The 22,978-nt window shown below is 40.7% G+C and overlaps 1 protein-coding gene across 2 annotated transcripts in view; it reads left to right on the top strand.

Annotated features, from left to right (window-relative positions):
* Positions 1 to 22,978, top strand: part of PPFIA2 (PPFI scaffold protein A2) — a 600,314-nt gene that overhangs the window by 267,227 nt on the left and 310,109 nt on the right. For both annotated transcript variants that reach the window (XM_090042615.1, XM_090042614.1), the window contains exon 3: positions 12,645 to 12,707. In XM_090042615.1, coding sequence (XP_089898741.1) covers positions 12,645 to 12,707 — 63 coding nt within the window. The remainder of the gene's footprint in view (positions 1 to 12,644; positions 12,708 to 22,978) is intronic.

Genomic DNA, 22,978 nt, shown 5'->3' with positions numbered 1-22,978 from the left:
TTTATGATGTATTTTCAAAATGATTAATCTGATCTAGGAAAATGATTAGGGAGCCCTGTTGTTATGAACTGGATTTCAAAATTCTAAAGAACTGTTGAAGATACATACTTTTCCATGTATAATTTCATAATGCATCCTCATGCAATTGATGTGAAAATGTAATACAAGTTCTCTGTAGAGGAGACGCAATCTATCTCAGTAACTACTAAAGTTCTGAGCCCACAAATATTTATGCACATAAGTAATTCTTCACAAATCAGTAGATCCATGTAGGTCAGTGGGGGTGTGTATACACATTAAATTAATGTGATGCAATAAACTCCAGTGCATATCATACTGGAGTTTATTGCTCCTGGGTGCCACATTTATACATGCCCCTAGGACTGCAGCATGTTGACCCAGGTTGGAGCAGCCCCACCTGGCAGAGGGTCCAGCGGGTCAGTTTACCGGCCCAGTGGCTACTCTGGCCCAGCTTACCATGCTGTAGAGGGGCTGGCTGGGGAATGAGGGTACTCCAGTGTGGGGTTAGCCACAGGTAGCCCCTGCACTGGAGCACCCTCAGGTCCCCAGCCAGCTCCGTCAGCGTCTACATGTGTGCTGCTGTGCACTGAAGAAAGCCACCATAAGATAGTACTTGTGTTTAAAAGTAATAACCTACAGTGGAGTTAATTACTTTACTGCGACCTAATAAGGCTGCATGTGTAGATGGCTGAGACTTTGTAGCTGAAATAATTAGGCAGCTCCTCAGTAAATGTCTCATTGTATATGTGCCCTGGGAGTAGTAAAATATCCCAAGTCAAGAATATTCATGATCTGCAACTTACAAAGCTGTGTTTCTATCAGGAATGTAGAGAGCCGCTGTGTGTAAAGAAAGCTCAGGAACTTTGAGATAAAGAGGGTTTTTCTTTTTCCTTATCTTTATTTCAGTATGTGTGATGCCTGCCATCAATATCCAAGTATAAGAGTGTAATTATTTACTTAATTATTCAATTACTTCAATTTAGTTTTGATTTAAAATGAGATTCCCATAGGTTTATGTAATTTACAAGGAATAAACAATCTTTTAATACTAATGAGATACTAACACAAATCTCATCATATGGGATCAGTCATTCACTAGTTATATTTACTATGCTGTTTGACTAGACTTAGTGTTTAATTGCATGATAAAAGAGGTTAGAAGAGCATAATCATTGTATTAATGATTTATTTTTGGAGGGGGGAGAGAAAAGAAACGATGTCCATTTTGGTTTAATGATATAACAACAAAAGATCAAAGTCTTCACAGAACCAGCTGACAGTTGCAGATAAGATGCCCGTCACAAAAGCAATGAAAAACATTAAAATATCACAAGTTTTTTCCGTGAGAAACTGCCCATTAAAATCACAGTTAGGTAATATTGTATTAATTAGATGTCTTAGATGACATACTAATTGAGCTGAATTCTTTACTCAGTTATGTTTGTTCATCTTGATTAAACCGTGGAAGACTGAAGAAGAAATTGTGTAGAACTTAACTGAGAGCAGAGCTACAAATGCAATATTTGTACAGCTACAGATGTAATATTTGAGTTAAATTTTATTGGCAGGGCTGGATTTGGGGTCACAGTTTCACTGTGTTACTCAGTTCATCTGAAAATGAGTTATGATACCTTTCCTAATTCTGTGCATTGAGAACTTGATAAAATTATGAAAATATATGATAAATTTGTAGTCTGAACATTCTGGGTTACGTCGGCAAAACAAAGTAACCTTTCCTTTAGATGAATGATGAATTGGAAGTGGTAGAGAAGGATCCAAGGGTAATATATGTTCCCAGAGGCTAAAAAGAGAAAGGATGCTCTTGTGTATGTCATGGACTGGGAATCATGAAATCTGTCACAAACTCTATGTATTTTTATCTAGGGATTTTTATCACATGAACTTGACTTTTAAGCCTCCAGGTAGTAGTGTTGATGTCAGGGCCTTGTTACACCTTACACTGTGAGGGACAAATGCTGATGCATGTTACTGCTAGCTTGAGTTTGGAGTGGTCACATGTTCAGGCCAGCTGAGGCCTAAAGGATTGAAACATAAGAATCCTACATCCAACCCCCAGGGGAAGAGGCAGGGAATGACTAACCTGCTTATCTGGCTGCCATTGCAGGGCTGCTGCTCTTCTCCAGGCTGAGCCCATCCAGAGACCAGCAGGGTCCAGTCAGCAACTGGGGGGCAATGTGGGTAGCTGCAGCAGTGATGAGGGAGGGAGTGGGGCTGGAGCAGGGGCAGGCCCTGCAGGGGGGATGGGGTGGGACAAAGTCACAAGTCACTCATTCGGGGGGCATAGAGAGGAGGGGCAGGCACCCCTGGAGGGCACAGTATGTGCCTACCCCCAGATCTGCATATAGTACAGGGAAGGCTGCAGCTGCAGTCTGGGGCTGGGCTCTTTCTAGTGGATTGGCTAGGCCTTTGGGAAGAGCCCAGCCTGCAGAGGCAGCTCTGGGAGCGGGGCCACAGGGGAGTGCTGCAGCCACCTGAAAATTTGCTGTAGCTCCCCAGGCCCCCCCAGTCCAGCACCACCAACACCCGCCCCAAGCGTAGTGGAGCTGGAAACACCCTGGCACAGCCTGCTTCTTCCTCAACCAGAGGGCATGGGGGCTGTGTGCCTGGGATTTGCACAGGGTGGGGCAGCTGCTCTTGCAGGCTGGCGCTGGAAGGTTACACTGTGCTTGGGCTGGGAGAGGAGGTTGGAGGGGCCTACAGCACCCCCTCCCACCATAGCCTTGCTCCCAATGCTGCTGCTGCTGCAGGCCAGGCTCTTCCCAGCAGTCCAAGAGCCTGGCCCCAGCCCTCAGCTACAGCCCACCCCACCCCCACCCTGTGTGCAAATCCAAGGGCGCACACCCCCCGTCTTCCTGGGGTGCATGCCCCCCCATACCCTCTGGACTAGCTGCTCACAGCTCAGCCCTGCCCCGGCTGCAGGGTCTGCCCCTGCTCCAGTCCAACTTTCCCTCACCACCATCGCGGAGGGGGTACATCGAGGCCCCAGCAGTGAGAGGGAGTGGGGCTAGGGCTGGGGCCTTGATCTGCCCTGTCCCCCGTCACAGCCCTTTCTCCTCCCCCCACCTTCCCCCACAGACTTACCTGCTGGGGGGTCATGCCCCCAAATAATCTTTTCTCCCTCTGCCTCAATCTGCTCCCTCCTTCCCTCGGGGGCGGGGGAAGAAGGGGGTAGAGTAGATCTTGGTTTGCTTTTAAATTTCAAAAGTGATCTCCTACTGAAAAAGGTTGGAGAACACTGACTTAAAGAATAATATCCTTTGTCCAGGATGCCAAAAAATATTGCATTTCTTCCCCTTCCCCATAGGAGAGATGAGCCTGTGTAGTCAATTATTCTAAAATCATGTTTACCACAGGCAATGCATATGGTGTAAGAAACAGCAGAAAGGTTTTATTACATAAACAAGAGAAATAATAAAAACATTGACCATATGTTGGTGATAAACAGCGATATGTCAAAAAAGCAAAAGGACTAAGTATGATGTCTGCATCTTTTCCCTGGTATGGAGCAGTTGACTCACTAACAGTGAGACAGAATCTTTTGAAAACAGTTGTCATCTTGCACTTCCCAGCCTCCCAGTTTGGGGACCAAGCCATATAAAGCTCTTGAATGTTTAGACAAAACTTACTCCCCAAAGCAGTTATTAAGTACTATTCCTTTTCTGTTCAAGCGCATGTTTCTGTTGAATTCTAGGGTAAAATATACTGTATAATTTCCAGAATGAGCTCTATTTCTGTCTGGTAGGTCAGGCATCTTTCCTGATCCAATTCTAATTCAGAAAACAAAACAAAACACTTTCTCAAATATAGCCTACACTTCTTCCACCAATACCAGCTAGTGAAGATTGGGGTGCTCATATTATGTGAGAACAGGGGATCCTCATGTGCACAGAAATGTGGTGCGGTGGGGGGGAGAGCAACACTTATTGTTGCAACATTAATTGCTGCGCTTCTTGGGCAGACCCAGCATGTGGCCTTGGACCCAGCCTGTGGAGTTTGACCAAGCTTGGGTTAGACCTGCAACATAGCTCCAGAGCCAGCACATGCCCTTGGACTAGGTATGTGGGATCAGACCTTTTATATGGCCCCAATGCCCATTTTACTGCATGGAGTCAGACCTGACACATGGTTTTGGAGTGGTTGGATGGCCCCAGGCCCAGTGTGAAGTCCCAGACTCAGTGCACTGAGTTCAGCCTGGCATATGGCTCTGGAACAGCATGTGAAGTCGGACCTGGTATGTGGCCTAAGATCCAGTATGGTGGTTCAGTTACTTACCTGTCCTGCAAAGCAAGAATTGTGTCTTTTCTAAATGTCTGTAACAACTATGGCACATATTATATTCAGGGGTGTGGTATATATGAGAAAATCCTTACATCTATTAAGAGTACTAACCTCATACCAGAAAGATACTGGGTGTGTCTACATGTGCACTTAAATGTGCAATAGCCTATTTTACTGCACATTAGAAATCCACATTAAAAAACATACTATTATGCCAATGTGCAGTAAAATAGGCTACTGCACATTAAGCGTCACCTAAAAACCATGCATACTCATTACTGTGCATTAAGGCAGCCTAACATGCATGTATTTAGCACCTTACATTGGAAGTAGCGTTAATGCATGTGTAGATGCACCCGCAGTCTCTCATTTCTAATAAAAAACTATTTGGATAGAAGATCGTGTTTCCCTACTAATACTACTTCCATTTGAAATACAGACCATCCTTGTCCACATGGGCCTCAACAACTTGCCTTAGCTCATGTAGCTTTGGCCATTATGCGTAAGTACCACACATGTAAATTCTCAGCAATTGTTTCTCCCTTCATAAGAGAGCGTTATTGTCTGAAGAGTAACACTTAAAATTGCCATATTGCTTAATCTCAGGCATGCTATAAAAACATAAGAATACATTTATATTTGAATAATATAAAGTAACTCAGTTTGTAAAATGTAAAAACCATAAAAACTAAATGCAGGTTAACTTTAGTTGCAAACAGAGACAAGGCACTGTATCAGTAACCTTAATTGAGGAAGAAATCTATGCATCATATTCCAAAAATGTCCCCAGATGCTCCTATTTTGGGGATGACTTTGTGACATACAGTGTTTGGAACACCATTGTTAAAATGAATATATTGGGCACAACAGAGAATCAACAGAAGGCTGTACTTCATTTTTATTAAGTAGAAATCTCTTGTGTTCTATTGTATCTAGTCAATGATTTTTTTTAACAGGTATGCATGTGGATATGTTTATATGCACTGAAATTGTTTTCCAGCTTATAGGAACATGAAAAATAGTCAAAATTCTCTAGGTTGACAGGCCCATGTAAGTAAAGGACAGATAGGTTGTGTCTAGATGAGTGCAGCCATGAGATATGTGGCACCACAGACATGTCTGCAGTGCCACATACTGTACATTCAGCTGTTCTCTGCACTGCTCTTTTTTGACCCCTGGATACTCAGTGGGAAAATAGTCACAAAGATATTCTACAAAACATGTAGAACATCTTTGTGGCTCATTTTATGGTACCATAAATTGAACATGCTCTTCCATGCTCATGCTGACAATCAGCTAATTATCAACACAGGGACAGAGCTCAGCATTGGGACTGGAGCAGCCATAGTCCTGATATTGAAAACTGACTGCCCAGTTTCAGAATGGGTTGCAAGATTCCCTGGTGGAATGTGCCAAGGAGTTCCATGTACCAGGAACCAGTCAGCCCTTGAGCCGGGCAACATTTCCTGCCTTTTCTGCAAGGCACTTGAAAATACCAGGATGTGGGGAGTTGAGCTAAACCTATGGTTTTTAGATGTTGAGGCACAGGGACTCTAGGATGGTGGAGAGACTCCCCAGTCTCACGGTCATACTCTTAGGTCGCTGGGACTCCTAAAAGCCATGCAGACAGTTTGTCTGTCCCTGTCTTGGGCACTATAGGACTGGTGTGATTGGGATCAAAGGCATTTCATGCCTCATCCCAAAAAGCATGCCTCCTGCTATGCAGATGTGACATTCTTGTCTGGATTCTCCTGTCCCAATCAAATCGATGTTTTAACATCTACCAGAATTCTGTAGCTGAAATCAAACCAGGGTTCACATGCTAAGCCAAGGGGTTACCAGAAGCAGACGTCAGAAGGCAAGCCAAAGTCAAAACAGTCTTCCGAAGTCCAAAGTTGAGGGGCTGGGTATATGGGCAAGAATGAAGGAACAGGACCCAGGGAAGGCATGTGTACAAGAGCTACTCACAGACTGAAGCTAGTTTGTTACCCAGCAGGTGCCAGGTGCTGCTGAGACTCTTTAAAGCAAAACCAGAACCAATCAGCAGGCTAAGCGTTAGCTGGTTCTGCTTAGGGGTTGAGTGTTGCTGACTTGGTTGCTCAGCTACAGTGCCAAGGCCTTACAATGGCAACAGATCACTAGGTTCTGAGTCCTCAGATGTCCTTAATCTGTTTCAGTGAAGTTCAGTAAAGATTCTGGTTTCAATGATCTGTAATCAAATCAGATGGTTTCTTTAGAGCTGTCAGCATCCCCTGGTTCCACTGACTATGAAAAATGAGTTTGGGCTTTTTTGGTTTGTTTTTTTTTTACCTTGGCGGTTGTTGGTGGAGTTGAACTTGAATAGCTGTCATGCTTTTGGACATGGCCAGGAAGTTAATGGAGTATGACTACTTGTAAATAATATCAGATCCTTCTAGTTTGTCACCACTTTTGTTAGGCAGATGATGAGAAGATTGGATGTAGTGCCATTAGTATGCGGTGATAGATTTCGCTCTATTTCTTTTTCATTCTCTGAACAATGCGGTTGCTCAGCTTTTCCAGCATTGAGCAGATATAATGGCTTGGATGAAAGGCCATTATATCCGCAAATGCTAAATGAGTAGAAATAAGTAGATGAAAAACAAGAAGTGATATTTGATATTTGGTGATATTCCTAAGTAGTCAAGGAATAATTCTTATGCTTGCCATTGTGATGTACAGTTTAAGGACTGTGGTAGTCGAAATTATAGCCTTAGCCAAAAATACTTTTTCCTACATCTGTACTTATGTAGGTAGTTTAAAGCCACTCTTCCCAAGCAGACTTGGTAGAATTATCCTACCCTTTTAACCTCCTAGACAGTTTTGTTCATTATGTTCCCATACACCTGAAGACCATCTAGAAACATCGGCACTGTAGAATGAGTCTGTTTGCTTAATCTTCTTCAGCAATCCCTCGAGGACAATTGTCTTCCATGATTGTTTTAATAATCTCTGGGTCCGAGGACAGCTGACAAAGCCGGTGCTTAATTGTAGGATTGTTCAAATGGAGGGCACATGAACAATACATGCGCTTTAAGGTACAGTAGCCTATTTTACTGAACATTAAGGCGTCATGGCAAAAACAGTGCTCATATGCTAACATGCCTTAGAATTAGTCTACTGTATGTTAAGCATCACTAAAAAGGTGTTCCCTTTTGCTACTGCACATTAGGGCAGCCTCATGCACATTTATGTAATACCTCATATTAGAGGTACTAAACTTAATGCTCAGTAGCAAAAACACATTAATGAGCGTGTAGATGCACCCAGAGTTTCTTTCACCTTTACTGCAAAGATTGTATTTGCTTACAAATATTGTGGTTTTATTGTATATAGTCTTTTACAGATTGAAACCTAGGTATCCTAGGTTTTTTTGAGAAAGTACCAGATGTTCAGCCTGAAACCATTCCCTTCCTCTGCTCCTTTTACTTTCGCAAGACCAGGATGATTTCAGCCTAAGAAAGACATGGGGAGCAGTGGTTTTCTGTTCCTTCCATTCTGGGGAGCCAGAGAAAACCAGCAGGCCAGGAGCCAGGCTTGGGGAGGGGCTTCCTGAGCACAGTTCCTGGCATCAAAAGCCTTGAAATGGCTTCTTGTTGCTACTCATGTCACCCAGCTGGGCAGCAGAGACTGATATGCTTCCCTGTCTTCACATCACCAGCTAAGTTGCCCAGCTGGCAGTCTCCAATGTGGGGAAGCAACTGTGAGCTACTTCATTCCTCTGAGGACCACATTAGGGGTGGAACAGATAGTGGAGCAGCATATAGATGTTCATTCTTGAGAGAGAAATTCCCTCACAAGGAAGGTCTTTCAATTGTCAACCTGGAAGGTCTTTCTTCTGGAGGGGGCACGTTTTCCCTGGGAGAGTGAATTTTTTTGAATGAATGCTTATACACACCTAGTTTCTGCTGGGAGAGTGGCAATTCTCTCAGTAGAAACCTAATACCTGTACATGGCCTTAGTGACTTACTCTATGCATGTGGTTTGCAGTGGATGTTTCTGATATTCCCAATATATGTATACAGCTCCATCTCCGTAAATCACTTCCCTAATGGTATCATTTAGCATGTTACCATACTATTTTTTTTCCACGAAGGAGATCAGTTACAGTGTCATAGGTTTTGGTTGTAATAGGAAGCATTGACAATCTAATCTGTGATAGGTTTAACTAAGTAGTCGCTATTATAATAAATGCTTAATAAAATGATACAGAGCTTGATGAGTTGGGTATGGCAACATTAGTTATTAAATGCATAAATGAGTTCTGTGGATATGTCAAATTATTCTAAGAAAAATCTTTATATTGCATTACCTGATATTTTGTGTATGCTTATTTAAAAATGACATGACATTTTTCAGAAATATTTTAGATATATTTTACTAAATATTCTACTGGAATATTTCATTAAATATTTTAGTATTTTTAGTTTCTTTTTTCACTTGTCTTCTCCTAAATTTTACATTTTAGTCACCGAGGCTAACCAAACAGGAAATTACCATAGCTAGAAACAGTTGTCTTATAAAACTGAAAAAGTCAGGGATTACTCATTTTCAATTATGTAATATTTTCAGTTTATTTCATCGTAACCTAATGTTATATTAGAGCATAAATGTTATAGTTTGAAAGGGATACATATTAAAAAATACATGGGGTATTGACTGAGGACACACACAAGTTAAAGTTTTTAGAATACCACATCTCAAAGGTGATAGATTCGTTGACCTAGGTCAGATGCAGCAGTCAAAAGTACGCTGTAAATACAGTCTTTTGTGGGGCTGAAACTTATTACAAATCACTATTATATGAGAAAATCATTTCTCATAGAATATGTGAGAAAATTGTGTTTATAAAAGTAAATATGCACAATTTATACAGTTTCAATTATTTTCTTCTTATATAGTAGAGACTGGTTTGTAAATTAAAATGAACAATCTTTAATTACAATCTGAAAATGTAATGTTATATAATGTATATTTAATTTGTAACTTTCCTTGTACTAATTGAAATCTATATTATGCTATGTTTTTCTTTAAAAATGCAGAATAGTGGTTTTGTTAAAGATTCAGCTACACTTTATCTGTGAATTGACTGTGAACTGGTTATGCATAGAAACAATCCTTTTTAATGCAAATAATGTCTTCTTACTGAAATTTTACCAAGGAGGTACAAAGCTAGAAGTAATTTGTTGACAATATTTAAAATATTGGAATATCACATATGCTCATTTAGAAAGGAACAGTAGATAGTGGGTATCTGAATAACTGAAATTTCCTCCAGTTAATCAAGGATTCTTTTATGTGTGGACAGACTGTTTTTTAGATCTTAAAGGTTTGCATCAGCAATGCAAGTCTTATTAAGAAACTGAAAAAATGTAGAAATCTTTCAATATTTTAATAGTATAACAAACACATAAAGTAAATCAGCAATATATTAATAAAGTAAAGATGTCTGATAAAAGCATGTAGATGATATTAAACAATTACAGCTATGCACATGCCTGTTTGATGAGTAAGTAAAGACCCTGATGCTCATTATCTTTATTAAGCAATTAAGTGATGCATTTACATCAGCTACATGTGCAAAGTAATTATTGTATGATAAAAATGACAGTCCAACTTAAAAAATGGCCAACCAGCTACAAAGTTGTTGCTTGAGAAAATGTATACAGGTTTTTGTAGCTTGTTTATTTCAAGCTTTAATTTGAATATGTGACATGTTCCAGGTCTTGGCTATGTTCTTCAGCCTCCCAAGGTGCATTGTTTCCTCTCACACATCCCCAGCCCCTTTATCTGGAACAGCAGCCTGGGCTGTAAACATAGTCCTTGTCTGTCAAACCTCTCAGGTAGTGGGAGATTCCTCCCCGCTCATCCTCTCCCTCCCATAACCCTGGGAAAAAATGGAAAAAGCCCTCCTCAGGTTCAGTGCAAGACCCTGGGGATTCCTGCTCCCCTGCACTTGGTAAAGGGAGGGGGATAAAAGTTCCAGCGCACAGAACCAGGTGCAGGGGAGACCCCTTCCCCATCATGGAGCATGGAGTGGGGTTCCCTCCCTCGCTGTGCACAGAACAAAGTGCAGAGTGAGGGAGTATGGAGCCATGCACACAGGGAAACCAGACCACAGTGGAGAGGTTAGCATGGGGAGAAGAGGGAATACACAGTATGTTCTCTATGCTAGGGAAGGGGCTTTGATCAGTGCAGGGAGAGGGAGGGAATCTTCAGTTCTTTTTCTGCATGAGACAGGGGCATCCCCATATGTCTAGCTCCATTGTGGGAGAGTTGAGAATTCCCCCTTCACCCCCCTTTCCTCAGCATGGGAGAGGGAGGGAAGCTCTGGTGCTGCTATACATAAGAAAAGGGGTTTCCCTGTATTTCCAGCTCCATGCTGGTGGGGGTATAATTCCCACCCCCTTTACCCTATGCTTTGCTTGGTGTGGGAACAGGTAAAGCCCTTTCTCTATGTGGAGCAGGGTTTTCCATGGGCACTTGGCTCTGTGCCATGGGAGTAATACCTCCCCATCCTATAGAGTCCCCCATCATTCACTTATTGGCATGGAGGGATTTCCTTTGAACAACTCTTGCTTGGTATGGGGGTGAGATTTTTCCACCACCCCATGTGTTGTCCAACACAGGGAAATGCCTCTCTGGTAGCAAAAATGCCAAGCATAGGAATCCCTGCATTCTTTGCCCAGATCTGAGAGCCTGCCTCAGCTTGTGGGGGACAGGGGTTCTCCCTCTCCCCCTCCTTCTGGCCAGGGGAGGGGAGGAATCCTCAATCACCAGCCTGCCTGGCTCTGTTCAGGACAGGGAGTTCCCCACCCCCAACCAACTCCCTGGCCTGGTTCTGGTTCCTCGACAGGGGATGGGACAGGGTAGGAGACATTTCTTAGCGAAAGCCTGTCTCTACTGAAGTTGTGTTGCTGGCCAGTATTAAGCTTAAGAAACTCCTCTAGCTGGTTATCAACAGCAGCACAAGCTGGCATGCCCCTTGCCCCTTCCCTCCCCCTCCCTCCCCCCACTCAATACCTTGTCCTTTGCACGTGGCTCAGTGTTTCATGTCATGGGAAAAAAAACATATCGTGATTGACACAACATTTGCCAGGAGCCTAAGTCACTGGGAAGATATATAGATTATATATCTTGTGCAGTAAGTAGCCAAAACTGCACCAAAAATAGGTTTTTAAAAACTTAAGTTGGCATAAATAGTATTTTACATGGATTTATTTTCCTAATACATAAAAAAAAAATACTATTCCAAGAAGATACTGAATTCTATTTCCTTACTTGCAAGATTAATTTTGACAGGAGTAATGCTTAAATCAATCTTTACATTTTAGAAACAATGAATCTTGGTCAAAAACAAGTATATGGAATGTGTTGTACAACATGTAGATTTGGTGGTTTAATCATAATTATTTGGAAAGCCTTGCTTTTTGGCCAAAAATTGTCAACATATAATTGTTTAATTTAAAATTGGCACTTGGGGCAGCTGAAACTACATCCTTGAAAATCTACCAAAAAAACCTTGCAAAATTCATGATATTTATTTCCTATCTTATAAATAAGAAGTCTGGAGGATTATCAGGCAGCCAGATTACTTTTCTGAATTTCTCTGAAGAATACTTTATGAAAAAAGATAAATGAAAAAGGCAACCCTCTACTTAATTCTAGAAATATTTTTCAAACACAGATGATGCATTAACTTTCAAAGACATGCAGCTATAATCGAGAAAGTTAATGACCTTCTATTATTTCATTATTGTGATTATTTTAAACAATAAGGGGTCTGAAATGGTGTGGAATTTAAATGAGCTTAAATTGGTTTAATTCTTAATTTAATTAATGGATTTATTTTTAAATTCTGAGATTCATTTTGATTTGTCCAAAATACATGTTTTGATTTTAGGAAGGAGCCATCCTACAGTTATTAAACATAATCAAGAGACTGAATTCCTGCTACAAGTGGAACACTCAAATTAAACATAACCCAATAGCTGTAATTTCCACCTCTGTAATTATCTGACTGTCATTGCTTCAGACATTAGTATTCACTTTTTGTGGATCTTATTGATAGACCCCTGCTAATCTATTTGTTGCCACTCATAAACCAGGATTTTCCCCCAAGTATTGGACAATGCATTTGATATTTTATAAGTTTGAGTTGATCCAGATGCACATTATTATTAGGTCATCTTGCTTGAATGTAAATTAAGATTTTTTGTCTTTTTCTTATGGTGTAATTTGAATAAACTGTGGCACATTAAAAATTCCAGTCAATTCAGTGGACTCTCTGTTGCCCCCTTTTTCAGATGACGGTTGCTGCTGGTACGAGCATTGAGAATAACATTCAAAGGACCATTTCCTGCCCTAATGTATGTTCCACATATCTTGGATTTTTGTGTAATTGAAATGGAAAACCTCATTATATGAATTTGATAATTTATCACCCACAAATTCTTGTGCATCTCAAGGTTCCTGTATATTGTACTACAAGTGGAGTTCTCAACCTATCAAAATACTGAATTACTATCATTTTCTGTATATGATTTGGTAGCTCTGCTAAATGAAGACTGTGATGATATATTCACAGTTCCTTCCAAGTTTACTTTCCTTCCAGCTCAATGTTTCTGTCAGTTGAAATCAGTGGAACAGTGACAGGCAAAAGGAGAAGCTATATTTATTATACTTACTACTGTTCTAAATTTGACTATATAAAAATATGATGTACCAAATTTGGAAGGTAACTTTATTTTACACTGCTTAAATGAATATATTTTCTGATTTAAAAATGATGATGAACGACAAGTCAATATTTTGACGAAAAGTAGAATAAGAAGCCTATTTTGGTTAACAAGAGAAATTGTTGATTCACTTGTAGTATAATACATCGTTTATGTTATGTATTTGTTTTGCAATAAACCAGTCAGAAAGTGGAAACTCAGTGATCCAAAGTCTGTCCTCAGATACGTAGAACATCAATGCAAGTTCAGCACAACCACCCAAGGACAAACTTTGGCTCCATGTCCTACAGCAGGCTGGTGTTTTTCATGAAATGTATGTTATAATTTGTATGCATAACATAATGTTCTCTTGATAAAGATGACTGCATGCGGGGGGAGGAAGGGAGGAATGGGATTTGGGAAGAAACTTTGTTATTGATCCAAAAATCCTAAATACATAAAAATATAATGCTGATAAATGCAAATATAATTACATAATGCTGCTAACTAAAATTGCTATTTTTGATTTTGGTATCGTAAAACAGCATAAGAGACACTTATCTAGCTCTAAATATAGTATCCTGCATCTGGCTATTTGGGCATCTGTGGGGACATCTACGCATGTGCTTTACTATGGAGCTCCTCAGTAAAGTGTCACCATCTGCATGGGCTGACAGACTGACCATCTGCCCCCATCTCCTTAAGTCCCCTGTCAGCTAGGACTGTGCCACCCCAGCTCAATGTTCTGTAGTCCTGGGCACATCTGTAAACACTGTGACCAGGGGCAAGAAATTCCAGCCTGGTGTCCAAGCGCCCTTCAGCTCCTTTCTACCACCACCACCAGTGTTCAGCAGTAGTTGAGCACACAGCCCAAGCCCTGACCCCAGCCCTCCCAATGCCTGCTCTGGACTTACCCCAGCCAGAGTGGACCAGTTCTGGTCCAGCCAGAACCCACATACACAGCCCTGACCGTGGCCCATCCCGAGCCTGTTCCAGACTGCCTACCCACACTGAGCAGTGTCAGTCACTGGGCAGAAGATGCTGCTAGGTGTGGGGGAAAAGCAGCTTCCTTCCCCTCTTTGTTGCTGGGACCTTTTTGCTGTGGCCACCAGCAGCCTGTCCCCAAGATGCCCTGTGGCTTCTCTCCCTGGTCACTGCTGCCCTGCTGGGCAGCCCAGAGGCAGCAATGAGAGTGACATAGAGGAGCCACAGGGCAGCCCAGGCACAGACTCCAGGTGGTTACAGCACGAAGGTCTCAGCAGTGATGAGGATGAGGTGGCTGTTTTTCCTTTGCACCTAGTAGCAGTTTCTGCCTGGCGGCTGCTGCTGCTCAGTGAGGGCAGAAGGCCAGGAGAAGGCATGTGGTGGGCTGGGGTCGGGGCTGTGCACAAGGGTTTCAGGTGGTCCGGAACTGGTCTGCTTCGGCCAGGGCAAGTCTGAAGTGGGTGTGGGGTGGGCTGGGTCAGGGTTGGGGCTGTGTGCATGGGTCCCTGCCATTCCCATGGGGCTGGGGTCAGTTGCGACAGCAGCTACCTGGGTTGCTTAGGAATTCATTCCAGCCACGGACCTGCCCCAACCCAGCTGTGCGCATGAAGGTGGTGGGATGCACCACAGACCAAATGGCATGTGGGCCAGGTGGGACCAAGGGACCCGTCATAAACCAAACAAAGTCCCATTGTGGGCTGGATCCAGCCCATGGGCTGCATTTTGCTGACCCCTGGCCCTAGGAGTTAATTCAGGTAGCATAGGTAAGGCATACCAATTTCTGTAGCTAATGGCATGCAAATGACTTATGTGGCTAGCATGCTGTCTCATCATCTCTGTCTGCATAGCCTGAATGATCAGGTACATGCTTAAGCTGGGAAGCCTTTAGCATGAAACTAGAGAGGGCCTTCAAATTCATGTCTTTTATAGGTGCAGCAGGGTGGCTTACCCATTCTGCTATTGTTTATGCCTGTCAGCTGAAGCTGAACCAAAATAAAAGCATGCAGCCTAGAAGCCTGGCACAGTACCGTATCATTTCAGAACAGTACCCAAAATTTCACGCTATAACTTAAATTAGTATAGGTACACTTTTTTTTAATAGTTTTCAAAACTGAGGAGAACTTCCAAGATCTGGCTTCCAAGAAAAAAAAAATCACTCTGATTCATCTTCCACCCTTTCGACAAGTCCTGCACTATTACATCAATGGAAGTCCTTCTGTTGACTTCCCTTAGGTCAGGGTTTAACCTTTCCTGTACAGAAAGGATGACAGGCAACATGGATAAATCAGTTGCAAACTATTGCTCTTTTTCTTTTCCACAGAGGAAGTTTGTGAATCTTTAGAGAACAGCATTTACAGCTGGAATATTACTTATTGGGTGTGTCTACACATCTCCCCACAGCAGTGTAATGATACACTATGTCACCATACAGTGCACTATGGTGATGTAGGGGCTACACATGATTGGCAGCTATCTTGCTGTAGCAGTGTGCTCCCGTGGTATAGCACACCACTGTGGTGACATGGAGGTGAAATCTAACCTGTACTGCACCATACTTTAGTACTTCTAAGAGGAAGTACTATAGAGCATGGTGCGATAGCAAGGTTGCTGTACAGCAACATGTAGGTGCACCCATAGACAAGTGTCTTATGCATTGGATTGCTCTTCTAATTACAAGACTAAAAAGAGCCTTAATAACTATTTCCCAAGGCTGACCAATATTACAAAGTAAGTCTTATTCATAAAAAACAAAGAAAAATTTTGTACCAGTCTTCTGCAGTTTCTCCACAGGTTAGAAATTCTTATATCTAGACTGTAGTAAAGAGAGTTAGTTGACCCTGGGCATGTCTACACAGGGCACTACTGTGCAGTCATTACTGTGCATTTATTTAGTACTCATATTAGAAAGTACTAAATAAACATGCAGTAACTGGAGTTACTGAGCAGTAGCACCGGTGAACATCTTCTAGGAGATGCTACTGTGCAGTAGCCTAATTATACTGCGCAGCATGTATTAGCACTATCCATGCTGCGATGTGTTATTAAGCAATATTTTTCAGCTACTGCACAGTCAGCATCTCATATAGATTAACCCTCTGCAGACTCTACTTTTTCATTACATTACTTTTACATTGTGAAAAAATTTTCATATTGAAAGCTGATATTTATTTTCTATTCGTGGAATCTGTAATATAATGCACAGATATTCACAAACAGTATGAAACTTCAGGTTCTTAATCCCAAATAGTCTCATTGTCAGGTTTGTGAAAGATTTAAGTTTAGATTCTACTAAGTATCAAATGGAATAAGTAGAATTCAATACAGATTCAATATAGAAAATTAAAAAATTCTGACCTAATTGCTCTGGCTGTGAATTTTCAGTTTTTCATTCCTGATTTGTATATAGATGCTCTTTTTGCATCTAATTTAGAGCATATTTTTAACAGGTGATGTTGTATGCTTCAAACCTTGGTTGGGTGACTTAAATTTAATAGCACTTCTTTTTGGAGCGAAGGTAAATGCTACACGATAGAGATTAATGAAGATGTAGGTTTCATCTCTGAGAGAGAACTCAGAAGAGCGAGAATGACTTAATGGAGTGATCTTTTTATGATCTTTTCCATACAACTCAAACCTTTATTTCAGCAGTCCTTTTGTTTTCTAGAAGAAAGACAGAGTGACTGCCACATAAATTTAGAAAGAAGCTTTTCTGTTGGTGTTCTTTCATTTGAAGGACCTTTTAGGAACTTGTATCATTAAAATAGAAAGAATAATTTTCTCTTATTTTTATAAAATATATACAATACACACTGTATGTATATACATAAATGTATGCATGCATATGTTTTATATACATATATAAAATACATACACATGCGCACACATATATATACATTTGCCACAGCGGCTTATTAGAATTTTAGAAAAAAGGCCTTCTTTACAGACAACTGATTTTTAGTCAGGGTGCCATAGCATCCTGGGGTGCCTTGAGATCCTTTCAAGTATGCAAGGGAATATCACACAATCGCAGCACTGTTAGGTGTGGAAGCATGATTTACAAGATAAATCCAGAGATTTCAAATGGAAGTTCTTACTGTTAATAGCACTCTCACCTATTGGGATCTGAGTTTGATCCATGTTATCCAGCTCATGTTCCATTAAAATGTGGCTATTTCCCATAGACGAGCCACCCAAATTGCAGTCCTCCACCATCCCAAGATTCCCCTCCCTTACCCTCTTGTTCTGTGTAGACAAACTTCCACCCCCTGAATTCTACTGCCCAGGGTCTGGCACCAGTTCAACTCCCACTCCCACCCCTATGGGTGCAACCCCATGTGAACATCCTGCACAGCACGTGTCAACTAAACAGGTCAGAGGGCATGGATGGGTCCATCAGTGGGGTCTAAGGAGGGTTGTGGGTGGAACATGGTAGAGGGCCTGATCGGGTCCCCATGAACTGGGGCTTCCCTCTTGGGGCAGGGGCAACAGCTCCCCCAAAAGCACCTTCCCTCACCACTCCCAGCAACCCCAGGAAGCATGACCAGCACCCCCATACTCCAATCCCAAATCCCAATTTATTAAATTATATGAAACCTTCTTTAATTTACAACCTCTTTATTCCTTTTGAAAAAAAAAACAAACAATTTTTTTTTACCTCTTTTTATTTTATCCTTCAGTGGCTGACTTTGTTTATTTCCCCATTCTTCCTCCACCCCATTTCCTTTCCACCCCCCATTTTATTACCTACTCCCATCCCCTTAACTCTCTATTCCCAGTTTCGTGTTCCCACCCCCTCAACCCATCTCTGTCACACCTGCAGAGAGCAGGGATAGAAGCCTGTCCTGGCTCACCAGTCCTGTCGTGGCAACTCACAGCTGTAGTTCCCAGTCAGGTCTCTGATCGCCAGCCCTCTTTTGCCATGTCACAGCTGTGTAGGTATGGGACAATCAGAAATGGTTTTTTAGCCTTAAGGTGTGACTGTTCCAAACTCGATCTAGCATATTTGAACAGCTCAAAGCGCAACATGTAACAAGGTCCTGTCATGCAAATGAACAGCCACCCTGATCTCACTGGGTGTTTTTACATGTTCTCTGAGGGTAGGGACGCTCTAGTTAAAGCACATGCAAAGTGTCATGTCAAGTATCAGCATCCCCAAGCTTTAAAATGGCAGTAGGGGTGCTTTAAAGCTCGTTGAATGAACTTTAGTAAAAGTGCACCACCTTGATTTTGAAGCACGGGGACACTATTATTAGCTCAGGAACACAAGCGATAATTTCACTTCACTTCAGAACAAGGGTGCATATTTGACCATATTCTACCTTACTGAATAGGAAAAAGCTATCCTCACTTCTTCATGTGTAGGAAACTTTCTCGTTTCCTTTTTGTCATGGAATAGATCCACAATGTGTTATTAAAATTACTCTTTTGGTATCCAGAGAAGAATAACACTAAAGTAGTCGTATAATATCTTAAAAAAATAAACTAATAAAACTTATGGCTGTTCAGGAAGTGGTGAATCTAATAGACTTTATCAAATATAGATTCTCTAGTGAATTGATAGAGCTCCTTAGTTCTCTTCTTTTCGCTGTATCTTTTAAGTGATTAATGGAAAAATTGTAAACTTCCAAAATTAACATCAAACAAACAACAGGGGATGTTCTTTACATAGAAACAACACTATTCCACCATGCATATAGAAATAAGCCCATTGGCAAATGTGAACAATTGCCTTGTGATTAATCTCAAGGCTTAGTTGCCTTAGCAACCTAAATTGTTTGGACTAAATGATATACACCCAGAATCATTCACATCCACCCAATAAATGGTTTCTAATGACATCCATGGCATTAGAAAAACCATGATTAACTTCTCTCCATTATGAAGAATAGCAGATTATTATGACTGCATATCCTAGGATAAATTCAGTTATTCACTTGGCCTTTATTTTTAGGGGCATTTTTCAATATTTATTTCTTACAGACTTCATTTTTATAAAGATTGCTTGGTTCAAATATCTAGGTTACTTTCCCTATATAATTAGGCACATAATTAGAAAAATAACAAAATATTAGATACAGATCTTCAAACAGATTACGGAGGCATGGTGCTTTTTATGTAAAATCTATGTTGGTGACCCTGCCTGGTTATACTTAATCAATTTCCTTGGGCTGAATTGAGGGTTACTGGTCTGTAATTCTTGTGATCATTTTGGGTTCCATTTCTGAAAATTCCCTGTGTAAATACTTTTCCTACTGTGAACAGTGCTTGTGGGAATTTTTAAGATATAATATACCACCTTGCTAGTATGTACTACAAGTTTCCCTTGCTTTATGCTGTATGTATGTTCCTGGAAAACACCGCATAACTTAAATTTGCATAAAGGGAACCCACTTAACAATGTAACAAATAGGGATATGTTCCAAAACCTTGAGTGTACTGACCCCCAGACCCACTTCTGTCACTTTTACAGGACAGTTTTGGTACTTGCCGGAGGCGACAGTACACACAAGCACTGGGCACTATCATAATGGGGATGGCAACTACAGAAACACGTGTCGCAGATAACAAGCGAGGAGCACAGATGCACACAGGAGACTATATTTTTGGTGCGTGTCACTCCCACAGTGCACCACACAAAGCCTCCAACTGCGGCCTTCCAACACACTGATCACACAAGAATAACTCTACCTCACATACAGTGAATTTTTGCTATGAAAAGGGTCATTGCATAAGAGTGAATTTGCACATACAGAACATTTATAAAGTGACAGAAACCCATAAATAAAATATTTTATTTAGATAATAAAATATGTAAGCATCTTTTAGAGGATGAGTACTCTTTCCTGGGTCTGCATAATGAACCAATACTGAATTTCAAAAGAAGGATTTCAAAATCCAAGGTTTGACCAATTCTGAAGTTTAGGTCCACGTTTGTCCCACACAGAGAAGGTCATTAGAAGACGTATTTTCTAGTAGTACCAACCACAGGCAAATGTATAAATGGATGAAGTAAAAGACCTCCATTGTACATTGCCAATACTTAAGTTATTTAGGTTTTGCAGTTGTTGATGCGGGGGGGGGGTTGGACAAAATATCTTTCTATGCCTTATTGCCTTTTATATGATGACAAGTTGTTCTTATCCTAAAGTTAGAGGAAATTTGCAGAGAACAAGTTTTCTATTATTACATATACAAGAAAAAAGTACATCTTGTTATACTGCACTTAATTCAAAATTCACTGGTAACGGTGTGAAATGTTTAAAACTATCAATTAAGTTTAGTAATTGTTATAGTACTACTTAAACTAAGTTTGCACGTCTGGTAGCTTTTCATTTACTAGTAGCAGTAGCACCACATTCTGGAATTTCCTCCTCTTTCTTCTGTTTTGAGAAATATAGATTTAGAAACTAGGGTGTTCATGGCTTAGTGATCGTACTCTTCCACTCTGGGCCAATATGACTACCAAATTAAGAAGGAATTTCCCATAGGTCAGATTGACAAGGACCTGGGGGGGGGGGGTTGCCTTCCTTATTAGTGTGGGGCTTAGCTCTTTTCCTAGGATTTCCTGAGCATATGTTAAATAAATACTTCCCTATCATTGCAATGGCAAGGCATTGGCTACTTCCTCCTCTGCCTAGCTCAAAGCTGTGTCATGTTGGATGTTCCAGGTGTTTTGGATATTGTTTTTAGTAGTTGTAGGTGAGGATTCAAAGTCGTGATTTGAGGATTCCTTTGGTTAATGATAGTGTGCAAGTTGGGGAACTGGAATGGATGGCCCAGAAGATCCCTTTCAATCTTATGTTTATTTATTCTTGTGTAATAACAACAGATATAAGATTTTTTTAAAAATATTAAATATGATAATACATTGACCCAAATAAAAATAATGTTATCCAAAACTTAGCATGAAATTCATAAAGGAACAATGCATATTTCTCATACTCGAGCACTCCAAACATTACTTGAATTTCAGGTTGTAATTATTAACAGCACACTTGCAAAAGAAATAATTTAATTTGCATGCAGTTTGTCTTTGGAGTATTCACAGTATTCACTGTCCTCTATTATAGACCTCAATTTACCTTTTGTTCCACACAAACTTTCTGTTCTCTCATTCTCATAATTGCAAATTGTAAGCACCTTGGAGAAGTTGAATCAATATTATAGACAATAACCGTATAACACCATTATAGCTTGCACCTACCCCTTCAATTGGTATTGAATATATACCCTTGTAGGATGAAAAGGGGCATGGTGCTGCTGCTGGATTAGCTATCTTGCATGATTTTTTTTGTAAATCTTCAAGGCTTTTGCTAGAAAAGTGTGTTTATTGTGTCTTTCTGGCTCATATCCAATTGCATAATTACATTTTGCCTACCTAAGTTTTCTATTTTTGTTTCTATACAACATTCTTTCAGTGGTCAATTGCTGTTTAGAGTTGCTGTGCACTGCTTTATGATGGGATAATGCAGTTTTTAAATGGACAAAGTAGTCTCTACTTTTTAAAGTTGGCAGAAGTTTTAGTATGTTTGGATAACACCTACGTCTTCCACTGTCATTGATACAAATATCCAATGCAATTAGATGAAATTGACTATTCTACTCTGGCCTGATACCTATACAGTTGTTTAGATTGCACTAATGGCCTGGCATCCAGTGGTCAGACGAGAAGCAGAAGTTAGAGATCTAGGTCACCTTTCAGTAGCTATTGAGCTACTGTGGGCACATCTACACATGAATATTCATGTGACGCAGTAAACTCCAGTGTGGTTTGAACCAGAGTTTATTGCTCCTGGGTGCACTTTTTAAGTGTGTGCCCAGGACTGTAGCACATTGAGCCAGGTTGGAGCAGCCCCAGCTGGCAGGGGGGGGGCTATGGGGTCAGCCTGCCAGGCCAGGGCTGCTCCAACCTAGCTCAGTGTGCTGTGGAGGGCCTGCTATAGCACAACGGTGCTACAGTGGGGGATAGCTGGCAGGCAGCCCCGCACTGTTGCATCCTCATGTCCCAGCCAGCCTTGGTCACTGTCTACACATGTCGCACCAGAGTAAATAGCTTCACTAGAGGATAGTATTTGCATCTGCCATACTAACCTATGGCAGTGAGTTGGTTTACTATGGCCTAATAGCTCCATATGTGTAGACAGAGATGTTTTACTATGGAGGTAATTAGATTACTCGACAGTAAACATCTCATGTAGATGTGCCCTGTATGTTTAAATTGCTACAAAATAATGATTGAAATACCTTTTTACAAGCTCTTTAGCATCTTCAAATAAAATATGCAAAATAAAACAAGTACCAAATCATAATAACAGTGTATTCTACTGCATAACAGATTCTTTATAAAATCCCATAAATCATGAGGTAATATATATTTTATTGTATTCTTTCTGATTACGTTTGCTATCAGAATACTAATGATTGCTATATTGAATAGTTCTCAAATAAAATAATTTTTAAAAATAATTTGAAAGCAAATGCTATCAAGTAATATAGACATATGGATAATCTAATTTTTGTTTTACGTAGATAGATTTGCTTTAGGGAGGCCTTAGTACTGTAAACCTCAAGATTAACTAGACTGGAAATAATGTATTTGCATGCCAGCATGATATATCCAGCCCTTCATTGTGCTTGCATAAATCCATTTTGTAGCATGCACTTCATGGATATATATTTTCATGTAAATCCTAAAACATCAATTACTTGTAAAATCTAAAACATCGGTCATTTGATATTTTTTCAATGAGGACATTTCCTGTTACAGTTCTATAAAGTAGTGTCTTGCCATAGTTCTTGGGCAAAATTTCTCTTCCTTCTGTTTTGAAATGTCCTTTAAAACAATTTCCCATTCTCCATCCTATAGATGGCCTTATTTGTGCTCTGTTTAATATCTGTGACTCTGAAGACCATTACGAAGATCATAATGAGGAAAGTGT

This window comes from Crocodylus siamensis, chromosome 4, assembly GCF_052110815.1.
Source record: "Crocodylus siamensis isolate JL-2025a chromosome 4, ASM5211081v1, whole genome shotgun sequence".
Lineage (NCBI taxonomy): Eukaryota > Metazoa > Chordata > Crocodylia > Crocodylidae > Crocodylus > Crocodylus siamensis.
Note: the sequence above shows the minus strand (reverse complement) of the source record. Positions and strands in the feature narration are given on the sequence as shown.